This window comes from Halyomorpha halys, unplaced genomic scaffold (assembly GCF_000696795.3).
Source record: "Halyomorpha halys isolate HHAL.00 unplaced genomic scaffold, Hhal_1.1 Scaffold497.1, whole genome shotgun sequence".
NCBI lineage: Eukaryota > Metazoa > Arthropoda > Insecta > Hemiptera > Pentatomidae > Halyomorpha > Halyomorpha halys.
In genome coordinates this window covers 197,324-214,638 of record NW_027113287.1, presented here as the reverse complement: position 1 = coordinate 214,638, position 17,315 = coordinate 197,324, and the positions used below count along the sequence as shown (strand labels likewise).

The window sequence follows — 17,315 nt, the reverse complement described above, 5'->3', positions numbered from 1 at the left end:
ATTAGGTACAAATTAATATGCAATACAAAACTAAATATATAGGTGATATTAATAATAATTGATGAGGTTTTATTTATTAGACCAATAGAAAAAACAAAACAAGAAAAATGTCTTTGGAAATATTATTTAATTTAGGTGTACTTAGGTCTGTATGTTTTTAATATTTTTTGTCAACACTTCACTTATTTTATTTTCATCACCAGTCAATCTGAAGAGCCATTTAAATGGCTACTTAAAACAGTTTAAAAAATATGTATTATTACTTCCACTATAATGGACTGAATAACTTATAATGTCCATAAAATACTAGGAAGAAATAAATTTATTATATGACACTCTAAAATCACAGCACAGTATTTCAGAAAACTGAGGTGAGGAACTGGTGTCAAAGCGATAGTAAGGTTCGATACTCTAAGAGGAACTGCTGTTTCTTGAATGAAGACTTTATAAAATAATGTGATAGGAATAGGTTTAACTGATGGGTTTTTTCCAAGAGTTGCAACCTAACAATGGTCTACGAGCCTCTCTTCAAGGACCGACTATGTGGCTCACAGAATAAAAAATTAGTTTTCAGTATGACTGATCAGTGTAAACCAAACAATATAATAAAGAAATAAATTCCATAAATTGTTATAATTCTTTATAATAAGGTGGTCGAGGAGCTAAAAATGACCCTACAACTAACACAATTAATAGAATTGGCTTCGTTAAAGAATTATTTTTTAATTCTTACCATAAACTTACCATATGCATCTAGTAACAGAATCCTCATCTTCTGGAGCAGTTTCAGTTTCTTCACCATCCTCCGTGTTACCAGCTGCAGTTTCACCATCAGAAGATATATCAGATTCTTCTCCCCTTACACTGATATTCCTTGCTTCAGGGGTCAGACCTCTAGTGTAGCCTATAATAAAATTATTATCAATATATTTATAAAAATCTGTTGTGGTGGGCACATCAATAAACTTTCACTTACCGTCCTACTTTGAATTGAAATTATCGCTCGTTTCGAAACCGACATTTTTATATTATTCATGACGGCAATACTTCCCTGTACTAATTTCCCAAATGAGCCTTTCTGTTGACAGATGGACAAATTCTAATTTCAACAGTTTTTAAGAAAGCACAATATTTCTTATTCCAAAACTTGAACACTTTTCTTTTGTATAAGGGTGGCAGAAATATATGAACATAACTGGCAATAATTATTAATTATATTAACTATTTTCATAGTAACAACTATAGTTGTTAACTACTTTGTTTCCTTTGGACCACATTCCCGACCTTCTTCATAATTTGAAAAATACGGTCAATCATTTACTTATATAAAAATATAACAGTTAACTAAAATTTACATTGTACTCTTAGTCATTTATTTAATTCTAAATTACTATTGAATCAATATTAAAGATACTAAGATAGATTTTTTTAGAGTTCATCATCCTGCGAACTGAAAGACTCAAATACAGGTTAAGTGAAATCAAAGAAGTAATTATTGAATAACTATTTCAACATTACAGCAGTTATCAGATGGGTGAAATAGAAAAACTAATAGCACATGTGCTGGCCTGTTTTTGGTCTAACTAGTATTAGAAGAGATCTTTTATTTAAGCATTTTGGTCAATCTCTAATACCTTTAACAAATTTCTAAATTGAATATTACATTTTCTAAAATTTTTGGCTTTCCACCAGTAAATAATACTGTTATTATTTTCAGAAATGTGTTTTTAAACTGAAAAAAACTATTTTCTCTCTTATCTTTTTAAGTTAATTATCAAATCCTTTCATAATTTATATTTACCTTTTCATTACTAATAAATATAAATGTGATATAGTTAATTATTTCAAATAGACAAAATTAAAAGTACTTTAAAAGATTTTTTTTAAATGCATTATTAAAGCTTTGTCAGGCTATTTCGATGAAGAAAAGTCCCATTTTATATTAAATATCACAGAGTTTTACTTTATCAAATTTAATAAAAATTGTTGGAGCCGTTTTGGAGGAAATACTAGAAAGTACATAATTAATTAATAGGAAGTGGCGATTCCGGTACATCGATTAAAAAAAAAAAAAGTTGTAACATTCCAGGCATAAATCTGCCCTAAATATGCAATTTCAGGTTCATATGACTTTTCAGTTTAAGCTGAATTGATAACACAAACACACAGACCAGTTTGTGAGACTTGGTCATTTGGACCCAGGGGACCTCGAAACGTTTATTTTTGTCGAAAATTCAAATTAAAAAATATCCACAATCACAATGCTTCCCCTTACTATATATGGTAAGTGAAAGTAAAACAATTATAATCACAAAACATTTAAAATTACTAACCTGTTCGAAAAATGGGTGTAGGTGGCTGGAGGTTGACAAGCGGTTGCTGTCTAGTTCCATTAGGCAATGAAATACCATTTGGATGAGTAGGACCAGCTATTTTTGGAGAGATTAACGATGTGGATGAAGGAGCAGGAGCACAATAATTATGGTCTTGAAGAACATACTGTCAAAAAAATTTAAGGGTAAATTCCTATAACTTTGAAAACAAAGCTAAAGCAAAATAATTTATCTATATAAGAGATATGATTATACTATATAGACTATACCCTAAATGTTTCTGCAGTTTGGATTATAGACGCAAACTTCTTCATCCAAATAAGACCAGGATAATAGGAGTCGATATTAAATATAATGATAGGTTTGAAATAAAAAAAACTCTAACATTTAAAAATTCTACAAAAAAATTATGTGTTGAAAAATGAAGTAAAATATTAGATAACCTGATAGTTTAAGGAGTAGTGTTTAGTACATTTCGGCCTCCTCTCAACGATTCCTTCAATTTCTTCTTCCTCATTTTTCTTTTTGGGACTTGACCTAACAAAAACAAGTCTAATTAAAATTCTGTAAATGTATTGTTTAAGAATTGAAAGCAATATATAACTACAAGCATAACATAGCTACCAAAACTAGAGAAACTGGATAAGCGTAAAGATAAAAATAAAAAAACTAATAGCTATGGATATCATTAGCTGAACATATAATTATATAAAGTTGGCAAAGAAATATAATACAAAAAAATATATTTAATTACCTCTCCAGAGAAAGAAACAGCGACCCTATATAATGAAGGAATTGCTGCTTCAAAAGGCCAAATAAGTTGATCCAAAATTAAAAATTCTTAATTATTTAAAACCAAAGATAACTCAGAAGAATTTATTATCGACAAACAAAGCACTTTTACTCTTCAAGCCAACTTGTGTCCAAGAGATACATTTTTAGTTACTCTTGATTATTTTTTTAGTGAAGAAAACTTGAAATGATTAAAAATAATTCAATAAAATAAAAAGATATTACAGTAGAGCGTCATCAGATATCTGAAAAGCAGTAATCGTAAGTTCAAAAACATGAATTGGATACTCTGAGACAAATAAAAAATAGCTTCTTATTTTATCTATTTTTCCATGTTTTATACAAACAATTTTTTGACCAGTTTTATATATATATTTAAAATTTTATATAAAATTTAAAATATTGGTTACCACACTTCCTCCTAGAGAAATCGAGTAGATCAGAAATTTCATTTGTATTGCTATAATCATAATTCACTAAAATTGTTATATGCTTAAGAGATATTTCTTCCTGATGTAATTTCTTTGATCCAAATCATGACTATAATCACAGACAGAATAGAGATACAAATTAGGTTATTTGTTCCTGACAATTACTTTGGACCATTTCTTGCTGAGGTCTTCTAGAACCTTCCTGAGCTAAGTTAATCCAGTGTGATACAACTTATACACCTGAGTGTATTTTGTTATTTTTTTGTTTTCACTGCTTATATAAAATGAATAGACCAAAATGATTTGTAGACATTCTTTTTTTTTAGTGAATTTTGATTAACCACCCCACACAACACTAGTTCAGATAATGACGCTCTACTAATAATTCCGTGATTATGATATATTACAGCATAACTATATTGAATAATAAACTTTGAGGATCTCAATAATTCTAAGATCTGTAATAAACATAAATAAAACATAAAAAGCAAATCAATAATAGAAAGCATGCAGGCGTTCTCTGTTACCTGAGAATGAAGCAAAATTTAATTTAAAAAAAAAATCATGCTAATGTGGTTTGGGAGAATGTTACATGCAGCAATAGACTAACTCATAAAGTTAGAGTCATTATTGTTACAGCCAGGGGCATTCAACATTTTCCTCAATAATTGATGTCTCTGTTAGACATCCAGTAACTTCCCAATTTATAGCAGCCTTATCCTATATATCAATCGATTGGTTTTTTCATGCAGAATAAAAACAAATGATTGTTAATCATATTAAATGTATAAAAAATTACAAAAACCAAAACTTACTAATACAGTAAATTAGGCCAAGAACATTTTTTTGAAAAAAATTCATAACTCCTCACAATTTAATCCACATCTAACGTTACCATAACTTTTGGAAACCTGAGTTTCAAATCTTTCAACCCATATCAATATCTTTTAGATTATATGCCTTTATAAGGGGGAAAATTAGTATCAAATCGACAAAACCAGCTTAAACATTTTATTATAAATAAACTTTTATCTCTATAAGTCATTCCTAAGGCTTAATCATAATGTATCAAATCATCTAGATCATTTAATACCTTTAACAATTATTTTGCATGAAAAAAAAAAATCGATTGGCATATAATGACCATTAAATGGATGCAGAGCAGGTGGAATGAGATAATATAAAAATTTGTAAAAGGATATAAACATTTTTTTCTTGGCTCGTAGGGATTATTGGCAAGAACCTTAAGACATGTGTCTAATATTTTTAGACTTAGTATCACCATGAATAGTCTCATTGAAATCGGTGATCCCACCTTCACCAGTCTCCCCTCGGTTAATTCTGAAGTCAATTATTTTTTTTTTACCTTTAATAGGTGAATATTAATGTTTATCCCCCTTATCTTTATCTAATGTTTATTCCCCAAATATTTATTGTTTTTTACTGTATAATCTGTGGGATGAATCAGGCCCAATTATGTCTTCTTAATATTTATATCCTTATTATTCATGTAATTATGTAAACGTGTTATTTTGAAACATAAAAATAACTACTTTGCAGTGAAAATTTTTCCCTTTGGTCTAGGCAGTAATTTAGAGTTTTATCTCACATATAAGGTGATACTGAACATGTTGAGATTCATATACAATCCATTTAAGTGTCAACAACAATCTATATTTCATGTCTGATGGAAAGCACGGCTCATCATCACTACCAGTCTATAGTTAGAAATTTACTTATTTAAGATGGCTTATTAGCTTTGACCAACAGAAGTTAATAAAAGTGACTTAGTAAGTTGATAACTAGCATGGAAAAAAAAATTATATATACAAATATGTATGAAAGTGAACAGTAGAAATGAATATTTCTACATTAAGAACATTCAGAGACAGATTAATATCCTGAACAGAATAGAAGTGGCTGAGTCTTCAGACTGCGTCCTGTGTGGAGATGGTAAGATGACCGGCAATCACATATTTACATTTGCGGCAACGGCGGACTTAATTACAGACAGGAGTTACATGAACAAAGCTAAATTATACTGGGCTGTTTGAAACAAAATGGTAGAAATGCCTCCTTTGGCGTGGGAAAAAAAAAAGATTAATATCCATACATAAGTTTTAGAACCAGTATAGTTTATTTACAATTAGTACAATACCTAAAAGAAAAGTCTTAAAAATGAAATACAAAACACTCTGTATTGTTGTGCATCCCTGGTTATAACATTGTTTTTTTTTAAATCAAAGCAAAGAAAGCAAAATGGAAAAGATTAGCTTTAACCAGGCATAGACACAGACTCCTTTTTACATACATGAGCTTTGGTAGAGGTCTAGCAAGAGCAGAGATGTTCCTGGCTGGGAGGATCCTTGGCCCAGTAGGGGACATCGGTAGCTTGTGTCGGGCCTGACTCCTCGGTGGAACGATAGCCCCTCTGCCACCACCACCGGCAGCCCTGCTCCAACACACCGCTTCGGGGTTAGACACACACACGCTCACTCACATCATTTCCACACACATATAATCACAACACATTGTAAGCTTTGGGGGGCATGTCAATCTGTCTTCCCCAAAATACAATTAAAGCTATAAAATTAATGAGAATTAACCATGGTCAAGGCAAAAAATATAATTGTTTTACTAACCCATATGGATTTAGTTGAACTACTAAGCTAGTTTGTGCCTCAGGCGGTCCTCCCCCGGGCTTCATCTTCTTTGTCTGAAAAAAATAACAATAAGAATATGTCAATGAATGATAAGAAATATAAACTAAAAATAAAAATAAGAAAACTGTTACTTTAAAGTGAATACACTAAATGATGTTAAAACACACACTTTGTTTTAAAACTGTCAAAATAATTGAGGGAAAAAATGAATGATCACACTTATTATAGTTCTTTAAACAATAGTCAACTATTTATAATAAATATAATGCAACAACCACAATTTACCATTAAGTAAATGTTACATTAATACTTTATTTTACTCACCTTCACATGATTCAGTAAAGAAGACTATAAGAAGTAGCTTATAGACTCCTAAAGAAGAATTATAATAAAAACTAATGGATCTGCAACGACCCTGACAAATCCGTTATCACATTTTGTACAATAGAGTGGATATAATTTTTCATAATAAAATTCTGAATGTCTTTTTAAATAATGCATGGGATGATAAATTATTTAACTGAAATTTACAGCTGTATATAAAATAATATACACAGCGTGAATATGTAGAGTAATACATGAGGATGATTTAATTAAAAACTAGCATCACAAATGATCTAGGATTAAAGGAAAAGGAGTGATTAGGGAAGTAAAGAGTAATTATCTAATAACTGGTGGAAAAGTACAAGAGCAGTGTATGGTTTATTCATTCTGGTGAAGTTCCATGTTCCATTCAAGAATATTCTCAACATGAAATCATGAGTAGTTGATCTGTTTAACACAAATGAAAGAGAAAAAAAGAAAAGAAAAAGAAATTAGGATTTAACGCAACAATAACTGTAACAACAAATCAAAAAAAGAAATGTTAATTATCACTGATAAGATTACTAGCTTAAAAATCTTATCATCAATGAAAGCAATCATGAAATATGGAACTATCTAATACAAACCATTTTAGATTAGCTTAATTTCTAACAATAGCTGATTATAAATGTACATCCAAGAAAAAAAAATTAAATAAATATCAAATTAAATTTTTCTACAACCAGTAGTTGGTTGAGCCTTTTTTATCTTCTCAAGTTTAACTTTTTTAAGATTCACTAACAATTTATTTCAAGAAAAATACAAGGCAAAGTTGTGCAAAAATTCATTGTTTATTGCAACTTCTAAAGAAGGGCATTGAAAAGAAACAAGCTAAACGCAAATCATAAACAAAAAATGCCATTGAAATAATTTAATACATAATTAATTAATTTAATTTCAAAAATAAGAAGAAAAAACTGTGATAAATCCATCTGAATAAATATTAGTATATTTCCCTATCATTTTAAGCACATTTGAGGGTTGCATGGATGTCTAAGAATATCGAAACCTCTTTGCGTAGTATTTGGATGCCTTCCACACCCAAACCAAACTTGAGACTCTTTAACAACACAGTAGTTTTGTGTGTGTTTATAAATGCACAGATGCAAGGAGCTTTCCTATGAGGTCATGTGACCTTGGTTTGACAAGGTTTCAGCAAATAAGACTGTAAGTCTGAGAAACAGAGTTTTTAAGTAACAATTTCTTATTAAAAGTTGTTCCTAAATAGAATTATGTCACACTTATAGTTCTTTAATTGTTCAAACGATGTCACTGAAACTTAGTTGTGTGATTTTACAGGTCAAACATCACAATTTTGTTAGTTAAAACACTGGTCAAACAACCTAAGGCAATGTTCAAGCAAGAATATATTAGCGAAGAGCTGTAATGTACAGCAAAAGGCATCCTACTTCTACACCAATTCTCAATATTCCTCGACATCAACAACCCACTAATCAAAATTTTACTTTACTTCTCCATTAAGTAAATATGTTATTAAATTATTGTTCAAAGCTAAAAATAATTAGTATGATTTTTAATGATTTTAAACTGTACATCATCAATCAAACAAACATTTCAATTCAATGGGAAGTAAACTGAATATTTATGGATACTATAAAGAAAGGGTTTATAGCTCAAAACAATAAGGCATAATAAACATGAACCACAACCCACAAAAGGAATGGGGCAAGAATAATAAGAAATAATATTTTGAAAAAGAAAATCAGTTAAAAATGTTTTAATTTTTGTAGCAAGGAAAAAATAAATAAAAACTAGTATTTTATTTCATTTTAATATAGGTTATATGATTGCTTTTTTATTTATTTATTTTTTTACAATGCAAATTTTACAAGTTTTTACAATGCAATAATGAGAACTATGTCTCTGGGCAGTGTTCCATGATTAGACGCTTAAGATCGTTGGTTACCTTCTTACCTAGCGATGAAATACGTCTTTAAGAAAACGAATGATGTTCTAATAAGAAACCTTTCCGCAAATGTCAAGCATTTCATAAGTGACCAACATGTCTATGAAGTTGGTAGCACAAGAATACATAATGGGGCGTCCTGCGGCGCAATGTCTCTGAACAAAATTAACTTGATTGCTACTAGGGCACTTTTTACGAAAATTTTAAGAAAAAACTACTATTCATTACAAATTATTTATTTAGAAGTAAACTGATACAAAACTACTGGAGGAAAAGTAGCTCTATTTCGTTTAATAAGGAATCCTTCGAATAAGAAATTTTATTACATTTCTTACATCCATTTGGCAACCCAATAAATACTTTAAACAAATTGATTTCTTTGTAATTGGACTATTTGTAACCATGACGTAGCAATTATATAAAAAATAATTGTTCTTTGAACCCATAGAAATTAACATAATTTATTCTTATATAAATTATTACATCTTTTGAAAAGATAGATATACAAATTTTATCAACCTAAAAAGAAATAGTTTCAGATAATCTGAAAGGAAGGCTGTCATAATCATTCATCGCATCAAAGTTTATTTACGTGTTAATAATTATCTAATATTTGAAAGAGAAAGAAAATGAAAATGATAACATCAGTTTAAGAACAATTTAAAAACAGCAGACATTTTATTAGAAACAATCCTCTGTAGTGATTTAGCGAACATTGAAACTGAGTACCAAAATTGGGCATTGATTTAAATTTAAAGAAATAAATGTTACAACTTTACGATTTCGTATCACAAAACCAAATTTTTACAAATATAATAGGACTAAAAACAAATTCACCGATTGACAAGATTAAGAGTAATTATTGCAGAGAACCACTTCACATTTGAACTTGGTCCTCCGAATTTTAAGAGCCAACACAATTAGCAAGGGACAGACAGAGAGAGAAAGAGGATTTGGTTTTTTATGACTAGCTTTCCCTACCTCTAGTTCCCCCACCAGGCGAGGTGGAGTTCTGCTTCTGGTGGAGTCCTTGGGCCCCAATTGAAGGTCATCGCAGCCTCACCCTTAACAGGGTTTCAATTCTTCCAGCAGAAAGGATGGTCCGCGCTGAGCTTTGAGGAACACAAACTTTTTATAATACCATAAACAACATTGGTTAATTTTATTTTCATTTCACTATCACATCAAAATAATTCTTAATTATGTTTATAATATCAATTAATTCATGTTTTATAGTCAGGATATCTAAATCCAATGAAACAAAAATATCTCCAGCTCAAGTGATTCATATTAAATATAATATACCAAATGTTATTTAAAATTCAAGTGCAAACTTAAAAATAATTATATATTTTTTATTGATTAATGACCCCTTATAAATTTTCAGTACCTATTTAACTAACTGGAAAATAAATTAAGTTGACATCTCGAAAGTCTTGATTCCCGGTAGAAATTGGAAACAGAGTTAATATTCCTATCATTATTTTTGATAATAAAAAAAGTTAAATATTGAAAGTGATCGTTAATCCAAGTGATCATTGGCAAAATGATCTATATTTCTTGACTTAACACTGAACACAGAAAAAAAGGAATTGAACAGCAACGAATTTGACTCGTTTAGAATCACATAAGTGATTTCTAATCTCGTATACACACTACTTGTTGAAAAAGTTCATCCAATTAATTTTAAAAAAATAGAAATAGTAAGAAATTGTTGCATTATATACAATAATAGATTCAGCAGTTGAAAACGGGTTTCATGAATAAAAATGTGTTATATATGAGAAGAATTGTGCACATTGAAGGATTTTGTTAGTTGTAATTTTTTTATAAGGTTGCCATTTTTTTTCTTAGGCTAGAGCTAGTGCGTAGAGACCGGAAACAGCAGTGCTCCTGCGCAGCGCGGCTCCGCAGCAAAGAGGTCGATCCCGCCACTAGCCAATCAGCGGCATCTGCCATGGTTACTACTAAGGAAGGTTAGCCTCCATATCACTACTCTACCACCACTGGAGGGGTCAATCACCTCCGCATTTTGGGTCAAATATAATCGTTTCGTATTGCCTCGATGCTAAACATTAATACATTCATAGATATATTTTAAAGGGCCGCAATAGTAAAACGTTTGAAGGTGACCTCTGTAACAGGAATTTCAAGGTCTCAATGCCACCAGAATAGCAACCTGACTTATCATAAAACTAAATTTATGTTGAATAAATATTATAATCATATTGCCACAATTGATAATACAACTATTAACTAATTGTAGTTTGCTCAAATTTATACCAAAATAAAGAACTAATTCAACTGAAAAAAAAAATCTGATGTGATATCATTAACACAACGTTCTTTAAACTAATATAAATGAGACTTAGTAGTAGCTAAAAGCTGAGAGGGATAATATAACATGAAAAATGTCATGACATAAAGTTTGAATCACGAAATTCCAAATGTTTTCTATTCAAGAGTTTAGTTTAATTAGGTCAGTAAATGGATGTGAAATAATTAATAACATATTAGTGTTAGTTAGATATGAACTGAATAAAAAAAAAAAAAATAACTAGAGGAACTATTAATTTTTCAAAAACACAATAGGTTTATTAACATATTTTCTCAGATTATCGAAAATGTACTCACAAGCTAAAAAAAATAGCACCACAATTACTACTGAAACAGGATTACAACACATCTAACATCAATCATCATGCACTTAAGGAGAAAAAAAGGGGAGGTACCCAACATTAAAGTAAAATCGCTGATTTGAAATTATTTATTTTCAGGATCAGGTAGTTGACAAGTCATATTAAATCAAATTACACAAACTCCAACATAAGATAGTTAAACATTTTGGGTAAAGGATTCCCTTAACAACCGAAGAGGTAAATAATTGAACCATACAAAGAAATTAACAGATATAGCTTCCCAATAACAGAGACCAACACATATTCAACACAAATAAAAGAATGACAATCACAAGGAATATTACTAACAAATTTGCTAAGGCTTGTACATATTTGTTTCAAGGAAAAAAAAAAAAATGAATTATACTTTTCCTTTAGTTTATAATCTGTTACACTAATGGGAAGTGAAGAAATATTCGACATCTCATGAAAAAATATTTTTTATTTTAAAAAATCACTATCATAACCAATTCATATGTAACACCTAAAACATCATACTCAAGGAATTATCAGGAAAAGTAGATAGTCACACAATAACACTACATACTTATGGGTCATTTGAACAAATTAAAGATATCAACAGAAATAACAAGCATCAGGAAATTTAATGTTGTAACAGGTATAAGCAATAAATAATACCAATGAAACAAGAACATAGCGAGGAAAAAACCAGACTTGAAACAAATTAAACAAAGAGGTCATTATTAATATCTCAAAACACTACATTCTGAAAAAATATTACAATCAGTATGTTTATAACAGATTTCTAAGCAGGGTTGTAACACATTCCTAGCAAAGAACCAGTTCACAAGCAAATACATTCAAATTTTCTGAAATTAAGAAATAACCCAAAAAAAACAACTACAATATTGAAACACAAGATAAAAAATAAATAAATAACAGCTAAAATACACTGAATAAATTAATTATAATAAATGTATAACAGTCTAATTGTAAATAAAGAACTATGAAAAAAATATATTATATTTTATTCAGCATTAATAAGTATGAGCATTAATGATTTTTTAAGAAATAACATAATTTTTATTTCAGTGAAAAATTAAACAAAAATCAAGAACACTACATAAGGAATAACATTCTAAACAATCTCTAATACTTTTATCAGGAAACTATAAGGTAATATTTGTAAAAATGTAAAGTACAACGAAAATCTAAAGAACACAACAAAAATTAGTGAACAGCCCAGAACATCTGTATATTAATTCTTCTTGGATACAAACAATAATTAATAATAAAAAAAAATCTGACAACTAAACAGGACATATAAACTTCAAATCTAAGTCATAAAAATATTTACATAATAATAAAAACCATAACTTAACACAAATTTTTATTTATTGATATCTCAAAACTATTGATAAGTGTAAAAGACAAAAATATCAACAAAATAATCACATCTTAAAATTAATTCATAATCAAATAACAAAATAAGTTTATTTGCCCAAATAAGATATAAGAAAAATCGAAGCTTTCGTCAACAACGAACTGAATGACATTTCTAATAAAACTTATTTTTTGTGGCGTCATTTTAACAATTAGATAAAATTGTTTACAGAATAAGCCAACAAAAACATCGTAGTAATGTAAGCCGGTGAAGAATAACCATGCAGGAACATAACAGTTATTTTTAGGAACAGGACACAGAAGACAGATTCAGAGTATCAGTCCACTGGTATCTTAGCAACCAGCTGTGGAAGCCATCTTGTGACGTAACAACATCACTTCCATGGCGACAGGCACTAAAGACTGGAGCATTGATTTTATACACTGACCACAACTGCCATTTGCATCAACAATACCAAGCAATCACTATCAATGATACAATGCTGGATAATAGAGGACGTGAGTTAAAATCATGTCCACTAAATTTATTGTAAACAAGAAAGTTTGTACCTTGATGACAACAAAGTTTAAAACTTGCAATTATGTTTACTTGTAGGTGACCATATAACTAAAATTGAGTACAAAAAAAAAAAGCAACTAGTGGGAGAAATCTAAGTTATAAGTAAAATAAACCATAACCAATGATGTAATATTGATAAAGTACTACCTGACCTAGGTCAATAATTTCTTCCACTATACAAACACAAATAACAACAAATCCATGACAGTTAATAAAAATTAAAGATTCATCCACTACCCCATATCATTAACTACAAATAACCTAAGGGACAGATTCAGTTACCTTTTATGAAATACAAAAACAAAAAGAAAAGAAATATTACAGTCCAAATAAAACTGAACCAAATAGCTATATCAAAACATAAGAAAATTAAATTGAGCACAGAGTGAACAGAAAAACAGACCCAATAGAGTACGAGTACAATGTTTCGTCCTCAAATTAAAACCAAAAAATATTTAGTTTTCCCATGGCGCAGTCATTAAATTTTAAACAGAAAGTGTGAGTACTACTGAGTAATATAGTTAGTTGGACTTAAACATACAATCAAACTTGATATCTGTTAGCAAGCTGGAAAAAGTTTCAGAACTATAATATAAAAACAGAGTAATATTGGTAACATAAAAAATGTTAATTAATCCCAACTCACTGGGATGTGCTAACAATAACAATTATAGTTAACATAAGAAAACACTATAGAATAACAGACAAGAAATAGTACAAAACAACAATACAGAATAAGTAGATCATTGTTAAAAATTGATCAGAAGTTAAAACTATAAATAAAATATAATTCACTGAGTAAACAGTAGGACTGGGGGCTGAATCTACTGAAAAAAATGTAGGTAAGTTCTTGAAACACCATTTGTGAAAAGACTTAGAAAACTTTCAACAGATTGAAAATGATGTTGACATATTAAATTCAATCTAATTCCGTTAAAAAGCGAAAAATTCACAGACTTAGCGAAGAATTAGCGTAGAAAACTACCAAAACAAAAAGACAGAAGAGAAAAACATACACAAACAACACAACTCCTCAAAAGAAACTTCTAGAATCGAGAAGTATATAAATCAAACTTAAACAAACTCTATTAATTTCAACATAGCAATAAGTAGAGCCACGATTACGTGAAGAAACTACCTTCTAAAGTATAGTAAAAGTAATACTGACCTGTAATTAATACCAGTTGTATGGGGGAGTTGTAAAACAGAGAACATAGTTTCACTACACTCACGTTTTAAGTTCTTACTTTATAATTCCAATGAAATCGACAATACCGCGTCAAAACGCATCACTAACTAAACTTGTTACATCTTTAATAACCCCGATATGACAAAAGCCAAACCGATTATTTACAAAATAAACCTCTAACCTAAAGATGGCGACGAAATCCTTACAAAAACAAGGGTCATAATAGCTTGGCTAAAGCAGTAATCTGGACCCCAAAGTACTCTTCTCATCAGCCCTCCTTAGCCATATATTCTGTTTTTCTTAAATAATAAGGTTATTTTGGAAAATCTAAATGTTAGAATAGTTATAATTTTTTTTTTTTAATATTTTATAGGAATCAATGAATAAATAAGTATATTTATATTTTTATATACAACCCCCTTGAGATGGAGTTCCGTTTAGGCCAATTACATTTTCCGTTTAATACTAAATTTAAATATATTTAAAGATGAAATTAAATTTATTGTAATTATAGAACTTAATTTTAAATTTTATAAAAAGCTTAAAACATTTAATTAAATAAAAAACACAAAATTAAGTCGCAATAAATTTAATTTACATTTATTTGGATACATATTTTTTTTTTAAATTTCGTTGGTTCAAAGAAAACTGGTTAGTTATCTTTTTTAATTTACTCCTAAAAATTATAGGTAGGTGATACAAGGAAACCTGTCATTACCTACCCCACCCTTGTTAAGCTACCCTAATATTTATTATTTGTTAACGACTGTCGTCTTGATGTTGATATTAAATTCAGTTATTATGATTTTGTTTCATAACTTTAATCCATCTTATTCTTTGAACTTGTATTGATGTAAAATGTACTTCACACTCAGTAAATGGGCAAGTTCTGAATTTCATAGACAGTACACCTTGAATTAATCATTGGAATCATTTAGTGTATTAAGGAAGGTTTTTTTTGTTAAATACCATGATTTTTTGTTAAAGTAAAATACTAATAGGGATGTATCATGAGTTAAGAAATTTTTTCTTTTTTTTCTATTTGAAAATTCAGTAGTTTCATATCATTAATTTTAAATTTTAATGTTATTTCATGATTATCAATTTTTGTAATTTCTTGCTATTTTGATGATATCCTGATAACATTAGTTGTACACTATTCTTTCCTACAACTGTTTAGTAATTTCTAATTGTTACAACTTAACTGCAAGATTTTAATTATTACTATCATCATAATACATACTGCTATCTAACTTAAATTGTTTATTATATCGATTTATATTTCCTATAAATGATGTGTTCTTTTTTCTCATAACAACCAGTAATATAGTATTTGTCTATTTGTGACACAGATTTTTCATTGTATCATGAGGACAGTATTTACTACTTTTTATCGGGTCTTTATCATATTTTTTCATATACACCACTTATTCAAAAGTATTCAATACATGTTTTAGGACTAAAACCAGATTCCGTAGAGACATCTAGTGATGACTAGAGGTCAGATATGATTTCTGTTAGTTAAAGTTATACTTTTATTTGTTTCATGGGGTTAATAAAATTTGTTCTGCTATTACTGCAGTTACTCAACTGTGTTCTCGATTGACACCTTCAAGGATTTTTACTTTTACTGTACTTCACTTACAGTAAGAACTGAAATATGATGAAAATATAATTTGAATGATGATAAAATTTCTATTGATTAGATCTAAATTATAATAATAATTAACATCCCTTGTAGGTAACTTCTGCATGCCTTATTTATTGAAAATAATCAAGAGGGTTTGTTTTTAAATAATAACTGCTTGATACTTTGACCAGTGGGCAAGGCATTTTAGATCTCTCTTAACTGAGGAGATAAAACCAGTAAATTGTAAATGAAGAATATGTCCAGATTAGATATAGAAAAATTGAGTCTCCAGATTTTGTGGAAGTCACTAAGGATTTCTCAGAACTATTATTAGCTTGACACTACAACTCGAGGTCGATTCCTGGCCTCCTGTACCAGCCTCCACCAATTATTGTGATCTTGAGCGGTTGCCATCCAGTTTCTCACTCCCATCATGGAGATTAGTTGGAATACATCAGTTATTGTCAATTTTCACTGTTCTGCTCTGCCTTCAAGGTTCTCTTAATCATTGTCTTCAACAGGTTTATCAAGCTGTTTTTCTTCTTCCAGTATGGACTTAATCTTCTTTAGGATTTTCTTGGAATCTTAGAGAGAGACCATGAATACAGGTCATCCATACACCTCCTGTTTGTAATATTCAAAAGTGAATATGATAGCATTAAGAGGAACATGGTGGACGGGAGGATAAAGGCATCACTTAAGCCAGAAACAAGGCTAATTCGGATTTGGCCTGAATGAATAGAAATTTATTTTGAGGTGTAGATAGTTGACCATAGATTAATGATTGGAGAAGTTTGTCAGGGGGTGCAGTCACCAAAGAACAACAAATAAACAAAACCATACTTATTTATTTTATGCCGACGTTTCGACCTGAGTTTCAGGTTTTCATCAGGCCTATAGAACAAAAGAGATAACAAAATTTAGAGAAACATAAAATTAAAAAGGAATAGTATACAAATTTGGAATTATACAAAGTATTGAATTGAATCATAAATGATAAAAAATTGATAACTGATAATTGAATAGTAAAAATAAAAATTGATTGATAATCGTGGAATTAGATGGTAGTAGATTGAAAACTGAAAGATGAAATATAATATCATGTTGGTAACAAGATATGCAAGTAATGTCTAAAAAACTGAAAAAACAAGTATTGAATCAAAAATCGAACAGTATGACAGAAAATAAAATACAGTGAGTGACTTATATCTGAATTATAGTGTGATTATTAACTTAAATACCTATACCTAAAAATATAAATATATATATGTGTGTGTATATAAGTTAAGTATTGGCGAAAGCACAATGTCAAAAAAGAGAAGAAGGAAAAAGATCTAACTCGCTTAAACTGCTGTAAAATACTAATCTATTTGCGGAGCCTGTCC

General features: G+C 29.4%; 1 protein-coding gene across 6 annotated transcripts in view; it reads right to left on the bottom strand.

Annotated features, from left to right (window-relative positions):
- The window catches only part of upSET, a 45,750-nt gene extending 31,225 nt beyond the window's left edge, over positions 1 to 14,525 (bottom strand). The window contains exons 1-7 of one of the 6 annotated variants that reach the window (XM_024359677.2): positions 14,280 to 14,525; positions 9,491 to 9,621; positions 6,199 to 6,272; positions 5,868 to 6,008; positions 2,777 to 2,870; positions 2,334 to 2,499; positions 745 to 904 (exon numbers count right to left, since the gene is read on the bottom strand). In XM_024359677.2, the coding sequence (XP_024215445.1) occupies positions 745 to 904; positions 2,334 to 2,499; positions 2,777 to 2,870; positions 5,868 to 6,008; positions 6,199 to 6,263 (626 nt within the window). In that variant the 5' untranslated portion in view covers positions 6,264 to 6,272; positions 9,491 to 9,621; positions 14,280 to 14,525. The remainder of the gene's footprint in view (positions 1 to 744; positions 905 to 2,333; positions 2,500 to 2,776; positions 2,871 to 5,867; positions 6,009 to 6,198; positions 6,273 to 9,490; positions 9,622 to 14,279) is intronic. The other 5 variants (XM_014425144.3, XM_024359680.2, XM_024359678.2 and 2 more) reach the window with 5 other exon arrangements.
- Positions 14,526 to 17,315: the final 2,790 nt, after the last annotated feature.